The 21398-nt window shown below is 35.4% G+C and overlaps 1 protein-coding gene across 2 annotated transcripts in view; it reads left to right on the forward strand.

Annotated features, from left to right (window-relative positions):
• Nucleotides 1-21398, forward strand: part of CDH9 (cadherin 9) — a 66792-nt gene that overhangs the window by 25893 nt on the left and 19501 nt on the right. The window contains exons 3-4 of one of the 2 annotated variants that reach the window (XM_030970469.1): nucleotides 16274-16393; nucleotides 18477-18644. In XM_030970469.1, coding sequence (XP_030826329.1) covers nucleotides 16274-16393; nucleotides 18477-18644 — 288 coding nt within the window. The remainder of the gene's footprint in view (nucleotides 1-16273; nucleotides 16394-18476; nucleotides 18645-21398) is intronic. The other variant, XM_030970475.1, reaches the window with a different exon arrangement.

Here is a 21398-nt window from a genome sequence, read left to right on the forward strand (position 1 = left end):
TTCACAACAAATTTTTATCTTTGCATTGATTCTATTAGGAAAAGGGACAATGCCTGATATAATTTACCAGTCATTTCTTTAAAATGCTACTTTCAAAATTTATAGTTCTAACCAAAGACACTTAACATATTTTAACATTTCTACACAGGAGAATTTCTGCACAGCGCAGCATATTTTAAATGGTTAAATTTAGAGCATAAAATTTTTCCATTATATCACTTTTATTGAAAATAATCAGAATGCAAGATTTTTTCTTTAGCTGATAAGTGGGGTTTGTTAGAAAATGTTATGTATGAAATATAAACATAGTCATTTTCAAGCAAGGTGTAGAGGATTATAGCAAGACTAAACATTTCTTGTATTGAACAGCTATTCTAAATAAAAGATATAAATAGAATATATATGTAAAAGACATATACATGAATAAAAAGTGAGATGAACATGCACATTGGATAATATGCATTAACGTTACCATTCTTATTACTCTGCTGTTGTCTTTGAATGCAGTAGTATATCCTGAAGCACCAATAATACAATGATTCTTTTAAAAGCTCCATTATCATTGTTCAATATTTCTATAGTATTTCTTGAGAATCTATAATCAGCATGACTACTACTTCATTTAAGTAAGACTGCGCTCCATTCTGATATTATTTTTAGTTACACCATGTTTTCAGCATCACATAATCCCAAGTGCATTTCTCAAGAACAGTTTGGTATTTTGTATAGGAAGCTCTTAGAAGAACAAGTAGGACTTATGGTTAAAAAGTTAAAAAAAAAAAAAAAAGAGGAAAGGAAGAAAATGAACCAAATGCACTAACCATCACATTTTCTATTTTTGAATTTGCTTATGTCAGTAACCATTAATCTACAGATGTGTAAAAACAACTAAAGAGAAGCAGCTTTCATCTTTCAAACTTCAGCAGGAAATATTTATATTTTCTCTTTTGCATATTTTCCCTGGTTTCAGATGTTTATAAAAAGAAGCTATGAATGGCTGTTTTGACTTTGACACAAGCTTAAAAAAACAGTTTGCTAACTAGCAAAACTTCAGAATTCTAATTGTTAATGTGAACTCTATTTTAAAATGAATTATTGAGTTAGCTTTAAGAGAAAGATACATTTCAAATAAATATTTCATCCACAACTTCATATTTTACAAGGTAGAATTAGAATTCCTTTTAGTCAAACTAAGCATGATGGCAGAAATTCTGTAACTAGAATACTTTCAATATTTCTTTTTGTATTAGCCACTGTAACTAAAGACTTTCAAAACCATTGTAAATATCAGAATCTTTTTTAAATGCAGAATTTTTATCCTAATTTCTTTCTTATTTTCATGCAATAAAATTTGTTTGCTATGAAATAAATAAAAATATAGAAAATAAGAGTTCAATGTCTAGCAACATTTTCTTAAGTCATCAAGGTAAAAAGTCAAAATCCTCTTTTTATTAAATAGTCAAAACCATAAATATTTCCAGAATATTTTCAAAGAATTTTGGAGTATTTGGGTTTTTTTCTTTCACTTTTGGGCATGAAGTCTGTTAAGGAAATGAAGAGTATGTTTATTAGGAAATTATATAGAAGTATTTATAAGTATTTTGCATTTGGCATGAGGCAGAATTCTAAAAGACTAGTATGAATGGATGCTTTAAAACTTCATATTTCTAATGTTCAAAAGAAAACCTCTAGAACACCAAAAGAGTCGTATTTAGATCATGATTAAATTCTTCTATTCATTGTCTACACAGTTATCTATGTATATAATATGGCCAGCATCTTCCTATAAAAAAGGATGTCTGCAAGGAACTTAGTACAGCTCTGGTACTGTAAACAGGTTATTTTGAGTTTGTACAGCTCCGCTGATTTCAAGCTGGATGTTACAGAAGTGTTAGGATTTTCCTGTATGTTGTTCATTCCACAATCAATGTGTATAATTTCTATAAATTTTAAATATCCATTTAAAACTACTAATATTCTTTGTTAAGGATTGAAGATAAAATAAACACCTAAAATACAATATAGGTAATCACATCTAAAATTGATATGTATGTATTGTGTATATCATGGAATCACAGAACAGCTTGGGTTGGAAGGGATCCTAAAGGTATCTAGGCCCCTGCCATGGGCAGGGACACCTTCCACTAAACCAGGTTGCTCAGACCTCCATCCAACCCAGCCTTGAATGCTTCCAAGAATGAGGTTACTTCTCTGGACATCCTATTTCAGCTCCTCACCATCCTCAAACTAAAGTATTTCTTCCTAACATGCGATCTAAACCTACGCTTTTTCAGTTAAAAATAGTTCCCCCTTGTCCTGTCACTACAGACTTGTGAATAGTCTCTCTTCCTCTTTCTTGTTGGGTCCCTCCAGGCACTGGAAGGCTGCAATCAGGTAGCCCTAAAGCCTTCTCTTCTCCAAGTGGAACAATTCCAATTCTCTCAGCCTTTCCACACTGGAAATGTGCTCCATCGCTATAATCTTTTTTGTGGTCTTCTCTAGACTTGCTCCAACACGTCAATGTTATTCCTGTTCTGGGGATCCCAGAGATCCCCATGCACCATTCCTGCTAGCTACGATGCTTTTGATGCAGACCAGAACGTGTTTGGCTTTCTGTGAGTGCACATTGCTGGGTCATGTCCAGCCTCTCATGCACAAGCACTCTCAAGTCCTTCTCGGCAGGGCTGCTCAATCTGTTCATGCCTCAGCCTGTGTTGATATTGGGCATTGCCCTGATCCAGGCGCAGCACCTTGCCCTTGGTCTTGTTAATCCTCGTGAAATTCTCGTGGGTGCAGTTCTCAAGCTTGTCCAGATCGCTCTGGATGGCATCCTGTCCTTCAGATGTGTCAATCACATTACTCACTTGGAATCACCTACCAGTTTGTTGAGGCTACCCTTGAGCCCTTGGTCTATGTCATTAATTAAGACATTAAATGACACTGGTCCTGGTAAAAACTCCAGTGAGACACTGATTGTAACTGATGTCCATTGGAGCACTGAGGCATTGACAACTACACACTGGATGTGTCTGTCCAACCAATACATTATGGACTAAACAGTCCACCTATCAAATCCCTCTCTCTGTAATTTGGAGAAAATAATGTTGTGGGGGACCATGTCAAAGGCTTTACAGAAGCCCGTATAAAAAAACATCTGTAACATCTTTGTGAAGATTTCAAATAATTCACAAATTTAAAGTTTACAGAATGCTTTAACATTCCAGATAAGATCTCAAGCTACAGAAAAAGGAGTGACACTCTTTTTTCTCCTTTTTGGTCTCTCTGTTCCCTCCCAGGTATGATCTCTTATGTTTTCGCCACTGTCTTTTGAACCCAGAAGAAGAAAGTTTAAGGAACTAAATCATCATAAAGATGGATTGTTCAAGATCAATATTCCCTTTCTACTACTTCTGTTCCCTGATTCCAATAACATGAGGTTAGATGCTAGAACTAGGGTTAGGGAAGTGTCAGGAATATGCAAAATATAGCAGGTAAAAGCAGGTGAGACTCTTTCATCCAGCAGTGTCTAACTTCAGCTAAATAATTATTGACACATCCATTTTTCTTCAGCTACAAAATTTTTCTAACCTAAACAGGGTTCCCCACTTTCTTTCTTATTTTTTCTTTTCTTTTGAGATGGAGACAACTTTGATTTCTTATTAAGACACCAGAAATCTGAGGCAGCACATTGGGAAAACCAGAACCATGGAGTCATCTGCTATGAGTAACAGCTGACTCTTGGTGCTACAAGAAATTGGGGTTTTGTAAAAGTGCTGTCAGCAAGTAAAAGTAACTAGTGTTTGCTGCTAATATAGGAAGGTATAAACAATTTTTCTGTTTCTGTCCTCTGAGAACTGAGCCACTGTCAACTCACTGGCAGTCTGTGACCTCTGAGCTCACTTAGACCTCCACCTGCTGACCTTTCACAGTATTCTGGTCTAAAATATTTTCATAGGAAGAAAGAAGGTGCCAGAAGTTCAAATGCAGCAATTAGTAAGCAGGATGGGTGATTTTATAGCACTATGTGGGACTTTAGGATTCATCAGCTAATTGGTCCAAATTTTGGAGATGCAGTTTTAAGCTGACTACAAACTCATTTAAACTCAATTTTCTACTACTTCATAGAAGACTAGAACAGCTCTACTCCATAGATATGTCATAATAAGTTCAGCTATTGCAGCAACGGACATTGAAATGTCCATTGGAATAACCTTGAAATGACAGTCGCCTTGCCAAATGGAATGTTCAGACCTGGGCTGTGTAAAATGTGCCTCCCCTTTCTATCTCTTTGAAATGACTCATTGCAAAACTGCTTGCCTGGCTACATTATTGCAACAAATTTATTATTTCCCATTATCTGTCTACATTGAAAGCAAAACAAAAGGAAAAAAGACAAAAAATCCCAAAATAATAAACACTCCCCTCCCCCAAAACAAAGACCTGTGCATCTCTAAATTAGAGTTTGAAACTAGCATTAAAAGTTCCTCTCTCACACCCACATTAAGTATTTTTGGATGTATTCATTTTTCTTACTTTTATTTCATTAGATTTTCAGCTACAACACCAAAATCTGTGAACAAAAGCATAATGCTCTCAGATTCTTCATATCAGCACTTTTGCAGGGAAATACAGTGGGATATGGTCTGCCTGATTAGAGATGCTGTCCTTCTGACTGCATGTTAAATCCTTCCATCTTTCATGGCTTCACATCTGAAAACCAAAATTATCACTTACATTCTGAAACAACATGTTGCTTCAGCCAGTGCGTAAAACTCTTGATACCAACATACAACTTTCTATACATCCTGTGATATAAACATGTTACTATTCACAACCATGTGCAACCTGTTTTCAGAGCCACCACCAGTAAGTGGAATTCCTATGCACAATGCCAGTTTATAGACACCTAATTTATTCCCCTATGAGCCTTTGAAGATACCAACCATCAAGTAGCTTTCCTTGTTTCAAGACATGCTACAGAATAAGACTTGCAGTGAGGCCCTTCTCACGTTTATGGGACCACATTGAAGCCTGCAGCAAGTGAACTGGTGGTACTAAGGACTGGAATAGCCGGCACTAATTAACAGTACCAATATTAGGACCCCCTGTGTCCTTTTCAGAAGGAGCATGTCAGAGGCATATGTGTGTTATAGCCTTCAGTACAACTAAAATATGCCAGACATTAAATTAAACAGTTTAGTATTGGACAGATTATGCGTTAAAAGTACTAACATTAGTGTCACTGTTTATATCAAGCTAATGCACAGAGTTCTTTCCTGAAACCATGTAATTATGTTCCTTTATGTGCACTTTTAGGTGTCTGAAAAAAACTCTTTTCTTCATTTAAACAGTTTTTGGAAATGGGATTTCTCAAGTGTTTTTGTAGTTGTATGGGAAGGCTGGTTACACAGATCTAAGTCAGGAATTACAATTCACTAGATAAAAGGTAAATGTGTTTGATATTCTTTTATATGTAGCCATAAAAGAGATTTTTCAAATTACATTGAGAAGTATATATTTTTAAAAATTATTATTGTTTGTTAAATTAAAGCCCATCTAGGATGCTTACTTAATCTAATCTATTGAATGCAGAATATTTTCAAGTTTTTATTAAAAAAAGACAGCTTTCTGAATGCCTGATACACCTTAGTTGCTAATATTATGCAGCTGAGTGTAAAGTTGAGGATTTTGTTTTTAATCACACTAACATCTGCAAGCATGTATTTTGAAACTAAACCACTGAGTAATTTCCTTTGTTTTGGTTTGGTTTTTTTCCCCTACCAGATTTCTGCATAACTTCTAGGGATCTCTAAGATATATCAATAAAACACAACAGATCATATTTGGGTTCAAAATAAAACCCTTTTTTTTTTTCAAAATAATATAAATTAGCTAATATTCGCACAGAGACAACACACATAAAGATGCTTTGCATAATTTTCAGTCTTCCAAAGAGATAGCAGTCCTATCAAACAGATCTCTCCAAAACAAAAGTCTACATTCCAAAACCTTCATTTATCCTGTATATCTCTTTTTGTGAGCTATCTCACTCTACCCTAATTCTCAATTTTAGTAGGTTTACTGGGAACTTACAGCTTTGCCTCATGTAAATGTGGATGATTTGTACCATTTCAATTAAAAATTATTTAGCTGCAGAATTCCATCAGCCTAAGAGTAGAAAACAAAGGAAAAGAACATTACCTGCCCCCAAGAAGTCCACTATTCACCTTAATAGATATGATACAATATCTGTCCATAATGGATACAATATAATTAAATAAGAAAATGTCTCACTTAAAATGTGGCTATATATATATATATATATATATACAGTAGATACATATGTTTTTATATATTACCTAATTTTTTTTCAATTAAATCATTAAAATAGGTATGGTAACTGATTTCAATTTTATAGCAACACAGAAGATGAATTATGGGAATGGCAGTTACATGTGTGCTTTTCTTCATTCAATTAATACTTCAGCTTGAATTCTGTTATAAAACAGCATTTTTCCTTCTTACCAATCATATAATCATTTTGGAAATTTTCTGTAGCATACACAGCCCTCAGAGAGTCAAGAAAATGAAAGTAAGAAAAGTGTTATCCTGGACTCTCTTGTCTGACTTCTGCTTATTTGAAAAGTGCTTGATATTATTCCCAATGTTGCTCATCTTTTAGCGAGCATGGTAACAAACAGGTTACAGCATTTCTCATGTACTTTTCTCAATATCTTGCAAAATGTACATCTGCAAGTTTCCCCAATGATATAAATCCTGATGCTCACATTTACTTAGTTTTGTACAACCTTACCAGATGCCTCAGAACACTTTCCAGAATAGCTTTTTCCTACAACCTCATAGATGCATAACACTGTAAAATTAACATCTAGAATGATTAAGATCTGTACAAGTATCAATTTTATTCCTTATGAAGGTTGTTCATATCTTCATATTCAAAACACATTGCTCACATCTAATTGGAGATTAAAAGTAAACAACCCTCTGCACCAAACCAGAACAATGCAATCTAACTTAATGTTCCCAAAGTATGTACATGTGTGAATATCTTACATTTAACTGCCAATAAACTGCAAATTCTCATCAATGCTTCCTGCTAGAAAGGCAGCTCAATAACAGTTACTTCATTCTATTCCATGACCAATGATAAATAACCTGTGATAAATTAGGCTATGTACACAGTAAAAAAAATTTGAAAGCTTTATTTCCCCATAAAGTCAAAATATGTGACAGTCGTGAAAAGAAATTGCCACACACCTAAAGGGTAGCCACCTTTTTAGTTCATAGATGTGGTTAAGGAGAGAGGAAGGTGAAAAAATAATATTATATTTCATGGTCCAGAAGACGGATAGTTACTGACTTCATGACTACAATTTTAAAAGACACCTTGGCTATCAGGAAGGTGTGTCTACCTGAGGAAAATAAACCAACTGTTTAAATGAATATGTCAAATTAATTTTCACTGAGTCTTAATCACCAGTGTCTAAACATTTTCAAGTTGTCTCAGGCATTTTTAGGAGTATTTTCCAAGCAAGTAACTTGTAGTCAGCACCTTTAATTTTTATTCAAATAGAAACATGTCCATCTGTGAGATATGTGCAAATGAGATTGTTCCCATGATCATTTTACTGTGAGGAGTCTTGCACTAAATCACCAATGAACGTCCAATTGATTTACAGACATGGTGAAAATTCAACAGTCTTTAGCAGAGCACTTTTGCCTTTGAATCATTTGACACATTATACTTAAGGCATTTGAACGCTTTTGAAGGTAAATGAAGTACCTAGAGACAATAATGGCAAAATCTCTTGATTGGCCCTACTTAATATTCTAGACATATACCTACACCAATACACCCACACAGATATATATATATATATAGTTACATCTGTATTTACTTATGTATACATGCATGCACACTCTAGAAATGTTCTGCTTTTATGTGAAAATGGTACTCTAATAAATGTATCTTTAAAAAGCAAATAATTGGGATAATCCTGGAATATATTATTTTGCTTTGTTTTAGACTCTATTTCTCCTCAACATTGTAGGGTTTTTTTGTTATTTTAACAGACAATATCCAGCGCATCTAAACATCACAGAAGCAAGAGATGTTCATGAATCACATATTATAAACTAATGTAAATTTAAGGCTGCCATAATACTTCATTGACTGCATTTTTATGAAAATTGCTGCTTTCCACAGCTGTATTAATCTTTAAAGAGAAATAATTATCACTACCCAAAAAGGAGTTCCAACAAATGACAAAAATGATCCCAAGTAAAATAAAGATGAGGCCAGCCTGTCATCATCAAAATTATGTTCTTGCTCATGATCATAATAGAGATTCACATGTGGTTTTAAAATGTGCCTGTTTGCAGATCTGGCAAAAATACAAACTCTGTAAAGGTTCCCATTAATTTGTATTAGAGACTAATTTTCAAAATGGAAATGCGAGTAGGATTCTAGTTCTCATTCGTAGATAGAAAATCAAAAACTCATAAAGAGATACATAAACTGACCTCAAAAAGGAGCAAATGAAAAATAAGTACAGAAAGTTAGCTTGTTCCTTCTCAAAAATTCATAACTTTTAGTGTTGCATTGCAAAATACAAAACAGTACAGGCATGCACATCAGAACTGAAACTTTGCAAACTGTTTCTTTTAAGCTTTCTTTCTTTTTCTTTTTCTTTCTTTCTTTCTTTCTTTCTTTCTTTCTTTCTTTCTTTCTTTCTTTCTTTCTTTCTTACTTTCTTTCTTAATTTATAGAATAATGACTTAATCATAGAAATGTTGTTTCTTCACTACTCTTAGCTTCCTTCATTCATGTAGTACAGCTTTAAGATACTTTCTGCTTTGCCCTTTTCTCAAAAGTAGTTGTGGCTTTCCAAACAATTTCTAAAGTTCTTATTTAAAATCCTATAAATAAAACTAAAGCCTCTTTGAAACTGTTGGCTAGGAGTAGGGATTTTTAACCAAGAGGTAAGCATGCTGCAGCCTTTATGAACTTATGAAGCTTTTATGAAGCTTCTCTTAATAGGATCAACAGGGTGAGCTCTTCCTATGTTTAATCGAAAAGCACCAGAATGTTGTTTCTCTCTTTTGGAGTATTCCAGAAATTAAGATGGGGCATAGGGTGAAAATTGCCACTCTCATCTTTTAAAAGGAAACAAGTTGTGGAGCTGTCGTGATTGACCTGTCATGGAGGGCAGCTGCCAGATCATACAGGTGGCCTAATTCCACATCCCCTGTGGGCAGATTAGGAGTAATCAGGGTGATTTATGGCCATATTACAGCATTACTTCTGGCTCCTTCAACATGTCAGTTTCATTAGCAACTACTTCTAGTTGGATCAACCCTTTGTACATAGAGCAGCTTCAGACCCAGAAACACATTACCAGTGAATTTCACGATTATTTTGAATTGGAATTTTGAGGATAATTCTGTGATTAAGTATTTTAATTGGAATTTAGTATGTTTTAAACCCAGACTGTAGATACTTGTTCTGCCTTATAAAAAGGTGTTTTCTAATTGTAAAGATGTACAAAGTATTGAAAATAATCAAGACTTCTAAGCTGCAGGTCATTTATTAAGGATGGCAGATAATTTTTTACTGTACCATTTTAATCATTAGAAAATGAAATATAAAAGCTAATCTGCATTAACACTTGAAAGAGTCTGAGTATTCTTTTCTCTGTTTCATCTCTGCCATTTGATTGCACCAGTATTACTATTTCAGAAGTGACTTTATGGTGAGAAGGGGGAAAAAAGACCTTCACAAAAGAATAAACTTGCACAGAGTTGTTCACTCACTAGTCCTTCAAATTATACCTCATTCTTTTTACTGTTTCCCACTTGTTATTGCATCCATAATACTTATCAAATTCTCATGCAGGGCATCTGATGCACTTCACAGTTACAATTACTGCCAAAGAAAAACTAAAGTTACTGTATCAAGGTATCAAACAGCGGGAGGGTGAGTGCTGGAGACTTTGTTCAGCTTTAGCCATTCTTTCCGAGTTCAGTTTCTGACATTATGTTACAGTGGTGTATGTATTTTATTCACTGGCAAATGCAGGCAGATTACAGACAGAGCAGTTTAGTCACATTACATCTCTCTGTGTGGTTGGATACATCACTAGTGCTTGGTTCTTGCTCTAATGCAAGCTCTCATAAGACAATCTAAAATGGGGTTTCTTTCTGTCATAGAAAAGGATGCAGTAAACAAAACCCCAAACCATCCCAACGCCGCACACACAAGAAATTATGAGCATTTTTCCTCATTTTGGTTACAAAAGGTACTGTTTCGGAAGTACAGGTGTGCAAAAATAGCATCTTGTATTTCTGAAATGAGTGGTTTGGCTTTTACTGCTATGGACTGAAACGGAGAGGGAAGTAGGGAAAGTAAGGCTGCAGTAGGCAGCATAGCTTGGTTTTGTTAGGTCTCTCACAAATTACTTTTAGTCACATTAGCAGGAATTGCAGTGACTCTGTACCTACACCACAGCGGTGCAAAGTTTCTGATTCCTGGGTTGGAGGTCACTGGATATCAAAAACAAGGGCAGAGTAACCATGTACAGTGACTAGTATATCAGCTGATTTCTCAATCAAAAATTTTGTGAGACAAGAGACACAAAAATAAGACAACATGTTTTCAAGTGAAATTAAGCTTCACTTCATAACTATGCAATGGATTATTAAAAATTGTTAAACTTGGTTAAACATAATTCATGAATTATTTTTTGAGTGTCCTCTTTTATGCCATCTTTTTACCTCCTCTCTTCTGTCTTCTGACAATATTTCTTCTCAATATATATGGCTGAACTACATTTTAAAGTCCTTTCTACTTTTCCATTTTAAGGCTATTGCTCTATGGGTCTAGCTCCTCAGGCTGCTTACTTGTTCTAAGTTGGCTGCTTTTTTTTTTTACTTGATCATGCCCATTTACTTCTGTTCTGCCTTGGATCATGCGTCTATTTACCTGTTGAATATTACTCCTTTTCTGCTTTTATTTGTTCTTTTCCTTTGTTCTACGAAATCTTTCATGCTACCGACCTGCTGCCCTTTCTACAGAAAAGGAAGACCAGTCTAGTGAAAGCCCCACTAAATTGTGGCTATGTACAAAAGAGCACAGTTCCCTTTGTGGTTCACTATTCTTTCAGCTTTTTAGGTAGATTTTCTCCCAATCAAAATGTAAGAGTTGTATCTCAACCTTATTTAGTCCTGTCCTTCACATAGAAAGTAGTCAGAAGGGATGTCATCCAGCTCATGTGGTAATGAGATACTTGGTGGTGAGCCCAATGTCTCCTTAAACTTTTTAGGCTTGTGTTAGTGACACATAGCTCCTATTCCACAGTTTGTCCAGTTCATTGTCTTGTTCTCCAGAGGGTCCAACCTTCTCTCAAAGACAAAAGTGGTTTAAAACCCCTCAAAATTTCTGTAGCTCACTTAATATTTCATTCATGTTTTCAGCAGGGGCATCTTCAGGCTACATTTGCATAAACCTTGGAGAGATGTTGTCTGAGCAAACTATGTGTCCATTCATCTTCTTTAAGGCTTCTAGATATACAAAATTTCCAATTTTGCCTCCAGAGTTTTTCCAGAGCTTACCCAAACATTTTTCACTGGTAAAAGTAATTATCTTTTAAAATCTTCCCTCTGTAAATAAGCTTGACAAACTGCAGATTGCCATTGTGTTTGAAAACAGGAAGCAAGCATAAGAGCTTCTCCTTTAGGGAGATAAAGTCCTTCCTGCCTCTCCACTTACCCCAGCTGGTCTTCTATTTCTGAAAATGAAACAGACTTTCTGCATATACACAGACAAAACTCCTCTGTAAAAGTCAGAACTTTTTAATAATTGCCAGTTTTGACAGAAGTAAACATAAAAAAAATAGAAATGAAGCTGTCTCATAATGTAAAAACATCCTGTTTCAGCATTTTCAGACTGTTTTGTTTCCAAACAACTTTTTCAATAATTTATACTGGCCACAGAAAGCCTAAGCCTTCTTATTTTTTCTTTAAATCAGAACTTTGAATTGTTCCAAAATACAAGTTTTATTAAAAATGTCAGAATCAAGATGCATTTTGAACTTACAGATTTCCCTTTAAAAAAAAAAGGAAAAATAAAAAGAGACCTGATTCTGCATGATATTTAAATCACCGTCATTTTTTTAACCAACATTCATGGTAGAACCTTGAAGCACACATTACTAACAGCATAATCTGCTCATTTTCTTCTCTCAAGATGGAGAACACTGTTTAAAATGAAGGTTACAGAGCAAGTTATCAGTAAAACTAAAATTTTCCAGTAGATGCAGATATATCCTTCTGACTGGCAGAAACTGTTGTAATTCATGTCAGCCAAAAGAGCCAAGTAGGAGCAAGAGTTGCATGCTGAACAGCATGACTTCTCATGAAAAGATAGCAAAATATGTGCCTGTCTCATCTAGTGGAAGACCTCTTTCCCACTGCAACAATCCTCCTCAAGCTATTTACTTCAGTTAGGCAATGGACTCTGGTATCATGCTGGGAGACCTAATTATACCAGAGGGATTCTTTCAAACACTTAATAGCACAAAGGAATAGAGAGCATTTTAAATATAATTCATAAAAGCATTCTCATTTCAAATGTTGTGGGTTTTTTTTTTCAAGCTTATGACTGACTCTTCATGCTTTCTAGTAATCTGTGTGACTCTCAATTCTGACACTTCCTAGATATGAAGGCATGCTCTCTCTAACTCTAATAGTTTTTCTTTATGGGTTCTACATTTTTACATGCGCTTACATGAATTTTTATGCATATACAAACACATGCAGGAGCACTCCTTACGCAGATTTAGATTTGTCTTCTCTCAGGCTACCTTCAAAGTTTACCTTGTGCATTTTGCTGCCCCTACATTAGTACCCTGTATATCATGCAACATATAAGTTATCAAAGTGCTTAAGTTTCCATTCTCAAGACAAAGAGAAGAAAAAGAATGAGAAAAGAAAAAGACGAAGAGGAAGAGGAAGAGGAAAAGGAAAAGGAAAAGGAAAAGGAAAAGGAAAAGGAAAAGGAAAAGGAAAAGGAAAAGGAAAAAAAGGAAAAGAAGAACATACCTCTTGAGAACTGAGATTTAGTTACCATCCTAGAAAGGATTAAACTTGCTGGGTTGGATTGGGTTGAAGTGGACTTGGCTTTGCAGAAGATTGATGTTATCACTACTTAGACTGTTATTGCAGTTATTCTCACATTTTCTGCGTCATCCTTCACACCAATTTGTTCTGTGGCCCGTTTGATCATGGCTGTCTGCCAGAAGCCCACCCAACTGCTCTCTCACTCCCCTCCTCAGCAAAACTGGGAGAGAAAAGAAAACGGAAAACTCATGAGTTGAAGCAAAGATTGAGTGATTGCTTATCAATCGTCACAAGGCTGAAAACAGACTTCACTTGAAAAATTAATTTACTGCACATTAAAAATAGAGTTTGATGGTGAGAAACAAAGGTAAACACAAAAATAATTTCCCCCACTCCCTGTTCTTCCCACACTGTACTTGTTTCCTTCACTCCTGCTGAATTCATCCAGACAGACTCTTTGTACTTTAAATCAAGCTGATTTCCTCTGACAAATGTGGTAAGAGGATGCTTGTGAGGTAATCTAGACTATAAATAAACAAATAAATGAACAGATCATACTGTGGCTACCATTCAAGTGGGGCAAAGATAAGGCCTACTTTTCTTTGATTAAAAATTTTTGCCTCTTTAACAACTATTCCTAATTAATATTTAGTTCCTTTATTTAATTTCTTTTATTTCACTGTCATTTCTGACCCAAAAGGCTAAGAGAAATTTCTTATCTCATGAAAGAAAGTTGCACAAGTACTGTCTATCATTTGTGAGTATCCTTCCTTTTGACACAGCAGACAAAGAGAGTTGGCAAAGAGAGTTAACTGCCTGCTGACACTGAATTTTTTGAGGCTATACTCTTGTTAATAATTTTTCACAGTTGTACTATTAGTTTAACAGAAATAAGGAGATTTGTAATACTATCTTTTCACCACATGAAAAGTTTCTGTATGGCTGCATCTTCTGTACACTCCTCAGCAACCATAATTATATGGCACTTGAGCCTCAGGGAACAAAGACAATCCAATGAGACAAACACAGAAGTCTCTCAAAGACTGCCCTAAGCCCTGTAATAACTGCTCTAAAAAAGGAAAAACAAAAACTATCTCAAAACAAATTCAACATTTTTTCCTCTTCACCAAAACAGTACACTGGGAAAATAAAAAAAGAACATTAATGTGCATTTGGTTGCTATGACCATTCTCAAACATCTCTGTCAGTCCCATGACAGTGCCTAGATCAGGAGGCCGCAGAAAAAACCTTTTCTGATTAAGGTATTTTTGTCGGGTTTTTGGTGATGGACAGCTAAATTACTCTTGATTTTTAACTTTTAAATGCTACAACATCACACGGTATGAGCAGATATTCTATTGATTATGTTTTTTATAGGCTAGCAAGAGATATTGACTCTTTCCCTGTTTGCCTTGAGGAGGCGGGGGATTTAACTTGCTTTTCTGAAAACAGATGGGACTTATGGAACTTTACAATTATCAAAGAACTGTCTTGATTTTTTGTCTGGATGAGCAGTTCTGCTGGACGCTGCTGGTGATTGAAATGTCCTTAAATATTCACTTCTTTGGGATAACTTTTACAGCTCATCTTGGCACACAGATGACCTCTAGCTGTTTAACCAGGCAAAAAGTAATCCAGATACCTGATGACAAAAATCATCTTCAGAGTCTGATGATTTGTGGCAAAGCATTTTACAACTTTTTTGTGCTGGTTTGTTGCAGAGAGAGAAGTATTCATTCTCTCTTGACATGCTCTTCAGATAACCTGAAATATTGGGAATTGCTGTGTAGGTAAAACTATTATTTGTAAAGCTGTATTATGAACTATGAAAAAAATAGTTGCATCTAACAGGACCTGATAATATTGTTCTCTCACAAATTGGTTTTGATAACTCTGGATTTCTACTTTTCCCAATCCCTGGGATATGCTCAAAAGCAACAGCACAAATGATTCACTACAGTGTCATTAATCACAGGTAAATGAGGGTCTTCTAAATTTACAGTCAAGACACACATTTGCCTGCAAGTTATCTGAGGGAACTTCAATCTAGGGAGACTGAAGGTATACAAAAATAGGAAATTATATCAATTAAGTCGACAGTGCTTACTAGAACTTTTTCTTGCAAAGAAAGTGAGATATAAAAAAAAAAATCCAATTAAACTCCCCCCCCCCATGCCCCCAAAAAAAGAGCTTCTTCTCAGTCAGCCTTTTTCCCCTGGCAAGGAGTCAAGCACCTTTACATCTCTAGCTATTGGACTACCTGCATCTCTCTAGACATTTGTCAGCTCTAGATTGTGTGAGCAAAATGCATTCTGACATCTAACTGCTAAGGAAAAAAAGAAAGCTTGTGAAAGATACCTTTGTGCTTTTATATCGTATAAGAAAGGCTTTACGGAAGCTTTCATTTGCTTCCAACCCATAAACTACACCAAATGTATTGGCTCACAGTACTCATAATCCCATATAACCTATATTTTCTTTTTTATGATCACAGGACAAGGGTAAACTATTGTCACATAAAATAAGTAAGTGCCAAAAAACATCAGCAGCATTTAATGTCCTATATTCGCCAAATAACTTTGACCAAGAGGGAAAAAAACCTCAAAATCCCACAAATATGATTTCTTATTGCAAAGCCAATCTTTTTTAAAATAGAACCTCAAAAATCAATTTAAGAGGAGACAAAGTGTTTTATTGAGCCCGAATTCAGACACTTGACATTTGTCATCTGAGCAGAAATGAGTATAAGTAAATTTGCTTTAGGTTTATTTATTAATTAAACCAAACCTTTAAGTGAACAGTTTCAACTGAAGTTGTGTTGTTGTCGGGGAACAATCTTCATATCTGTTTGATCACCAGAAAAACCTAATGCTGTGCTGGGTTTCAAAGATGTCCCTGTCAGTCCCTGTGCGTTTATCTTGTTAAACTGAAGCGTAAATCTTAAGTGATAATGATTTTAGGTCCAGTCACCAGGAAGGTGGGATTTTATTTATTCTCTTGAGTAGGATAACTTTGGATTGTTCCAGTGGATGTTTATGATTTCTAACGGAATTCAATACTTCAACAACTGTATATGGTTTACAAGAGGTAGATGCCATCCTAAAATCTGCTGATTCTTTGCTTGGTACCCATTTAGGTACATCTGTTATTCAGGTGACAGCCACAGACGCTGATGATGCCAACTATGGGAACAGTGCCAAAGTGGTGTACAGCATCCTCCAGGGACAGCCATATTTCTCAGTGGATCCAGAAACAGGTTAGCAATCCATTCAGTCTCACTGGAATCAAAATAAAAGTATGGGGTTTTTTTTCTTTTAAAATAATATTAATGCAGAAAAATTGCTTTTCTTGGTATAACTAAGATTTTCAGAAGACAATTGCTAACCGTAAAGGCCAAAAGTTAAAAGGGTCCAAAGACTCATCAAAATTAGTCACACGCCTATTTTACACCAGTTTCTGGGAATTTCACCTGTTTACCGTTAAAAAAACATTAATAGGACCTGGACATTTTCATACTATAAGGTAAAAATAAAATCTCACAGACAATTAACTATTTCTAAAAGTTTGGAATAGATCCCTGACCACTGATTTTTAATCAGTTAATTTTTAACTTAAGTTTTTTTTTTGAAGTTGTATTATGATTCCAAGTTATGGGAACTGAAGCAAGTATCATTCATGCTTTTAAGTTGAAATGAATGAATTGAAGTCTTTTTCACTCATGCAAGGATTTGGATAAGAGACAAACACAAAATAAATTTAAAAAAATAAAAAATATGTGAATTTTGGATATCTATGACTCAAAATTAGGGGTCAGAAAATATAGATGTTGCCAGAACTCTCCTATTCCAAATATCTGATCCTTAGGCACTCAAGACTCAATAGGCACTGCATTAGTTTTTCTTGCACGTTATCAAAATTATTCTGGTTTTCTAATTGAGAACTTAAGTGCAACTCTGTCCAGAATCTCTGAAGTTCCTAATCCATTGAGAGTGCTCAGATGATGGCTAACTTTCTGTTGAAACAATTTGGGATTTTTTCTAAATACAGCAAAGACATAATATGCAAAAGATAATTAATGACAAGGCTACAATTTTAAAAGGGAGCATAACAATTTTGCATTGGATAAAAGTGTTTGAATTCCCCCCCCCCCCTTCTTTTTTCTCTTTTCTCCAGTTCCCTACTCAAACATCATTACCAGGCATGAGCAGGGAAACAGGACGTGTATCACATGGGCAATTAATGATGGCAGCAGGTGTTTAGGCAGGCAGGCAGTAAGGGAAACACCCAGCCTTTCATCTTTGGTTCAGGGATTATTTTCTCATTTTAATCCAATTTGCTGTTTTATGTTACATGTATTAGTAAGCCTAGGTATGATAATCAGAACCTGGTAATCCTGGCTCAGACATAAATGTCATAAGCATTAAGCTGCAAAGGTTTTTTCTTTATTTCACTCACATGCTAGAAGTATAAACTTTCCAGGGTTACCTTTTTTTTGTGTGTAATATCAAACTGAGCCTATAATGAAAGCCTTCTTCTGAGAAAGAAAGGGAAGGGCTGTGAATCCTCCAAGCAGAAAAGGACACTATGCTTACATTTTCCCACTTCACAAAAGAAAACTCTGCTCACTCCAGCTTTCAAAAGTCACTACTCTTCTGAATAAAAAAAAAAGCTTATCTTGGTTTTCAAAAAGGAACTTTAATGAAGTGTACAGCACCACATTTGGTTTTCTCACCTGAGACGTTTATTTTTTTTGTGTACTGCAAAAGTGTCTGAGACATTCAAATTACAGTTACGAAATCCTTCAAATTGGACACCCCAAAAAGATTTTTCTAAACTAATTTTAGACTCTTCTCCAATTATTTTGTTAGCTGTAGCTCCTGACTTACAGTGGACATCACTGAGCATCAAAATCAATGATCTATTACAGCCCAGAATAATGAATCCTGGGCATGTTAGAGTTCAGCCTTGTGCTATAATATCAAAATGTCACCAAGGCTGAAGATTGCACAATATAGTAAATAATAACTTGGGATAGAAACTGCAAAATTTCATTAATTCAATGAACATATTGATATTTTTTGTCATTAAAAGAATAATCAAATTGATTTAGCAAAACAAAAACAGTGAATAATGTCTGTTACATTTATTTGTCTTTGTTCTTAAAATCACATTAAAGCATCCATAGATTGAAAGGTTTATTGCAGTATACCTTGTTGTGATTGCTATGGATTATCATCTGCACAGTGTATCTGACAGGAATCCATCTAAGAGCTCTGAGATTATAGTGGATGGGGCTTCTCCTTCACCTCTCTGTCTCTCCTTTTTTTCACTCCTTCAAGGCATAATCAAGACTGCTTTACCAGACATGAGCAGAGAAAATAGGGAGCAATACCAAGTGGTCATCCAGGCTAAAGACATGGGAGGCCAGATGGGAGGACTATCAGGGACCACCACCGTGAACATCACACTGACTGACGTCAATGACAACCCACCTCGCTTCCCCCAGAGTATGGAGCATCTAATGGTTTGCTTTTCCAAAGAACCTCTCAAAAATCAGCTGGTTTGCTTTGGCCATCTGGAAGTTTGGGGTTTTTTATCACTGTTTTTGTAGTACTTACCCACTGCTGTGCCTGTTTATTTTGCAGCATTTCAAGGCAAATGGGAATCTCTGACTACATTTTTTTAACATCAAATTCTTTGTTGGAGTGATAAGCTTCTCATTCTTACGCTGCTTATAGAAATATAAACTGTAAAAATAATTTAGGCCAACTGCAGGGACTTTAGGGGAATTTAACTACAAAATATAAGGATCTGTTCTTTTAGTTCCCTGTGTTGAAGCAAGCAAATACATTGCAGGTTTTCCAATGTTCTGATTTCCACAGGCAGAGTTGATCAGGTAATTTGTTCTGCTGGTGGTCTAAGCATTTGGTCTAGGTACTAGTAACCTGTGTTCAGTTCTTGAATGCTTTTGATAATCTAGGCCAGTCTGATACAATAAAATAAGGTTTTTTAAAAGTATCTTTGTATTAAAAAAAATATCAAATAGCAGAAAGCTGCACAACACAGAGAGTTTCAGAGTAATACCCTACAAAATTCTTTTTATCCTAGGCCAGTGTTTAAGTCCAATCTCATGTTGTTACAGTCAGTGTCTGATAACTGTTTGATAGGCTGCAGATAGGAGAAATTTACAGCCTCAGTTCAGTGCCTGCCAGAAAAGTGTCCACATAGTAAAATTTGAATTGCTTGTTCACACTGATGAGAGACCTGGCTCTCTTTACAGATCCACTAAGGACTGAACAAAGAGAGCTGATTTTTAAAATGCTCTCCTGGACTTGAATAGCACTTCAGTACCATGGCAATAAGTACGCCCAGAATAGTACAAACTGTTCAACCTAGTGCAGTTTTTAAAAAAATATTGGAAAACTCTGACAGCATGGAAGAATGGATCTTTGGAATTATAAATCACTGTTTTAATGTCTATCCATGATAACACATTGCTTTAAAAGAAGAGAGGCGAGGAGAAGCACTGCAACCCTCATAAAGAAACATAATTTCAATTCACATTCAGAGATCACTTGATGAGAATCACCTTCACATGGTAAATCCAAACTTCAATTTTTAACTGAAGTTCCTGTTCGACTTCATGAGAGGATACTTTTCAAAAATGTATAGTATGATGCAAGTCTATAATATTTTGGCACATAGGAATTCTGGAACCTAAACTATAATTTATGGTGACATATTGCATTGTAAGCCTCACTGTTGAATAAAATCAAATAAGATAAAAGAAAGAATGAAGAACATATAGAACTGCAAAATAATTAAAGGTTTCCAGTCCCCTTAGCCTGTGTTCTTCATGATGCTCTTCTTTCAAAATTAACTGAAACCTCAAGCCTATGAAAGTTTTTCTGATTATTTCAATAAACTTTGGGATGGATACTTTTTAGAGAAATTTACACAATTTGATGCCTCAAACAATGTTGTCCCTAGTATTCTACTTTGAACATCACTGAAACACACTGTGTGGCCTACAGAAGGCCAGCTGTGGGATCTTCCAATGCTGCAGTTTCAGTTGTGCTGATGATCCTTCCCTCTCATCTTTCTCCTCAGCAGGGTGGGTTTTAACATTTTCTAGGAAATCAAAGAAAGAGAAATATCAGGCAGATTTGATTTCTTCTTGGGGAGTTATGAAGAGGGGTACACCGTCAAAAACCAAACTGTTCTGGAAGTTTGCTTTTTATGAAAACATTTGTCTTCCATTTTCTCTTATGTGAAGTAACAATAGGTAAAATTGTTGCCCAAAGTAGAGGGTGAATGGAAGTTGCAAGCAACACCAGTTAATATCAAGGTATTTAAGAGCCAAAAATGAATTTCTTAGGGGGACTGGAGAAAGTAAAATGGCACTGTGAAGTAGTGGTTGTGCAGGCTGCATCAAGAAGAAGCATTTTCTGTTTTGTTTCCTAAAAGCAGTAGTGGAAAATTAGAAGACATAGACCTAAATGGAATTAAAATGGCACTGTAATGAAAACCTTACACATTTTGAATTCTATTGTACTCCATAACAAATAGCCATCTCACATCCTGAAATGTGTAGCATTCACACAGCATCACAAAAATAGGAATGTTTTCAAACAAAAAAGCACTGAAGTGAGGTATTTATCTGGAAGGAGTAATAAGTACCATGACTGAATCTGTTCTTATGGTAGATCTGGCTCAGCTGCCAAACCCTTGAATTTTCAAGGATTCAAGGCTTGAAACTCATGGTTTAGCTTCTAGGAATCCTACCTTTCATTCCATTTTCAGACTGGTTTGAGGGAACAATATACATTTTAATCTGTGTGGATCACAGAAAAATGGGCTGCTGCTGAGTTTTCACTTAAAACCTTGAATTTGTAACAGCAACCACAATTTAGCAGCAAGCATTAGCTTCCATTTTGCTACACATCTACATGAATATAAGGTATTTTCAGGAACTCTCTTTTGTACTTAATCTTTACAACTGGGGACAGAAACTCATTCTGCACTTAGAATTTTGATACATTCCCTGTATTAAATGGATCAGGTCAGGATCATTTAGGTGTCTTAAAAGGGCATGTAAATAGAGGAAATAGTGTTGTTGCAACAAAGAGAGTTGACTGTACTTTACTACAAGTCAATACAATTTATTTGTGTCTCTTCAGATGCTTTGAATAAAGGTTGTACACTTTATTAGATGCTAATTTTGTCACATTCTTAAGGTATTTCTCCAATGCTACTTCTTC

The sequence above is a fragment of the Camarhynchus parvulus genome, chromosome 2 (genome assembly GCF_901933205.1).
Source record: "Camarhynchus parvulus chromosome 2, STF_HiC, whole genome shotgun sequence".
Lineage (NCBI taxonomy): Eukaryota > Metazoa > Chordata > Aves > Passeriformes > Thraupidae > Camarhynchus > Camarhynchus parvulus.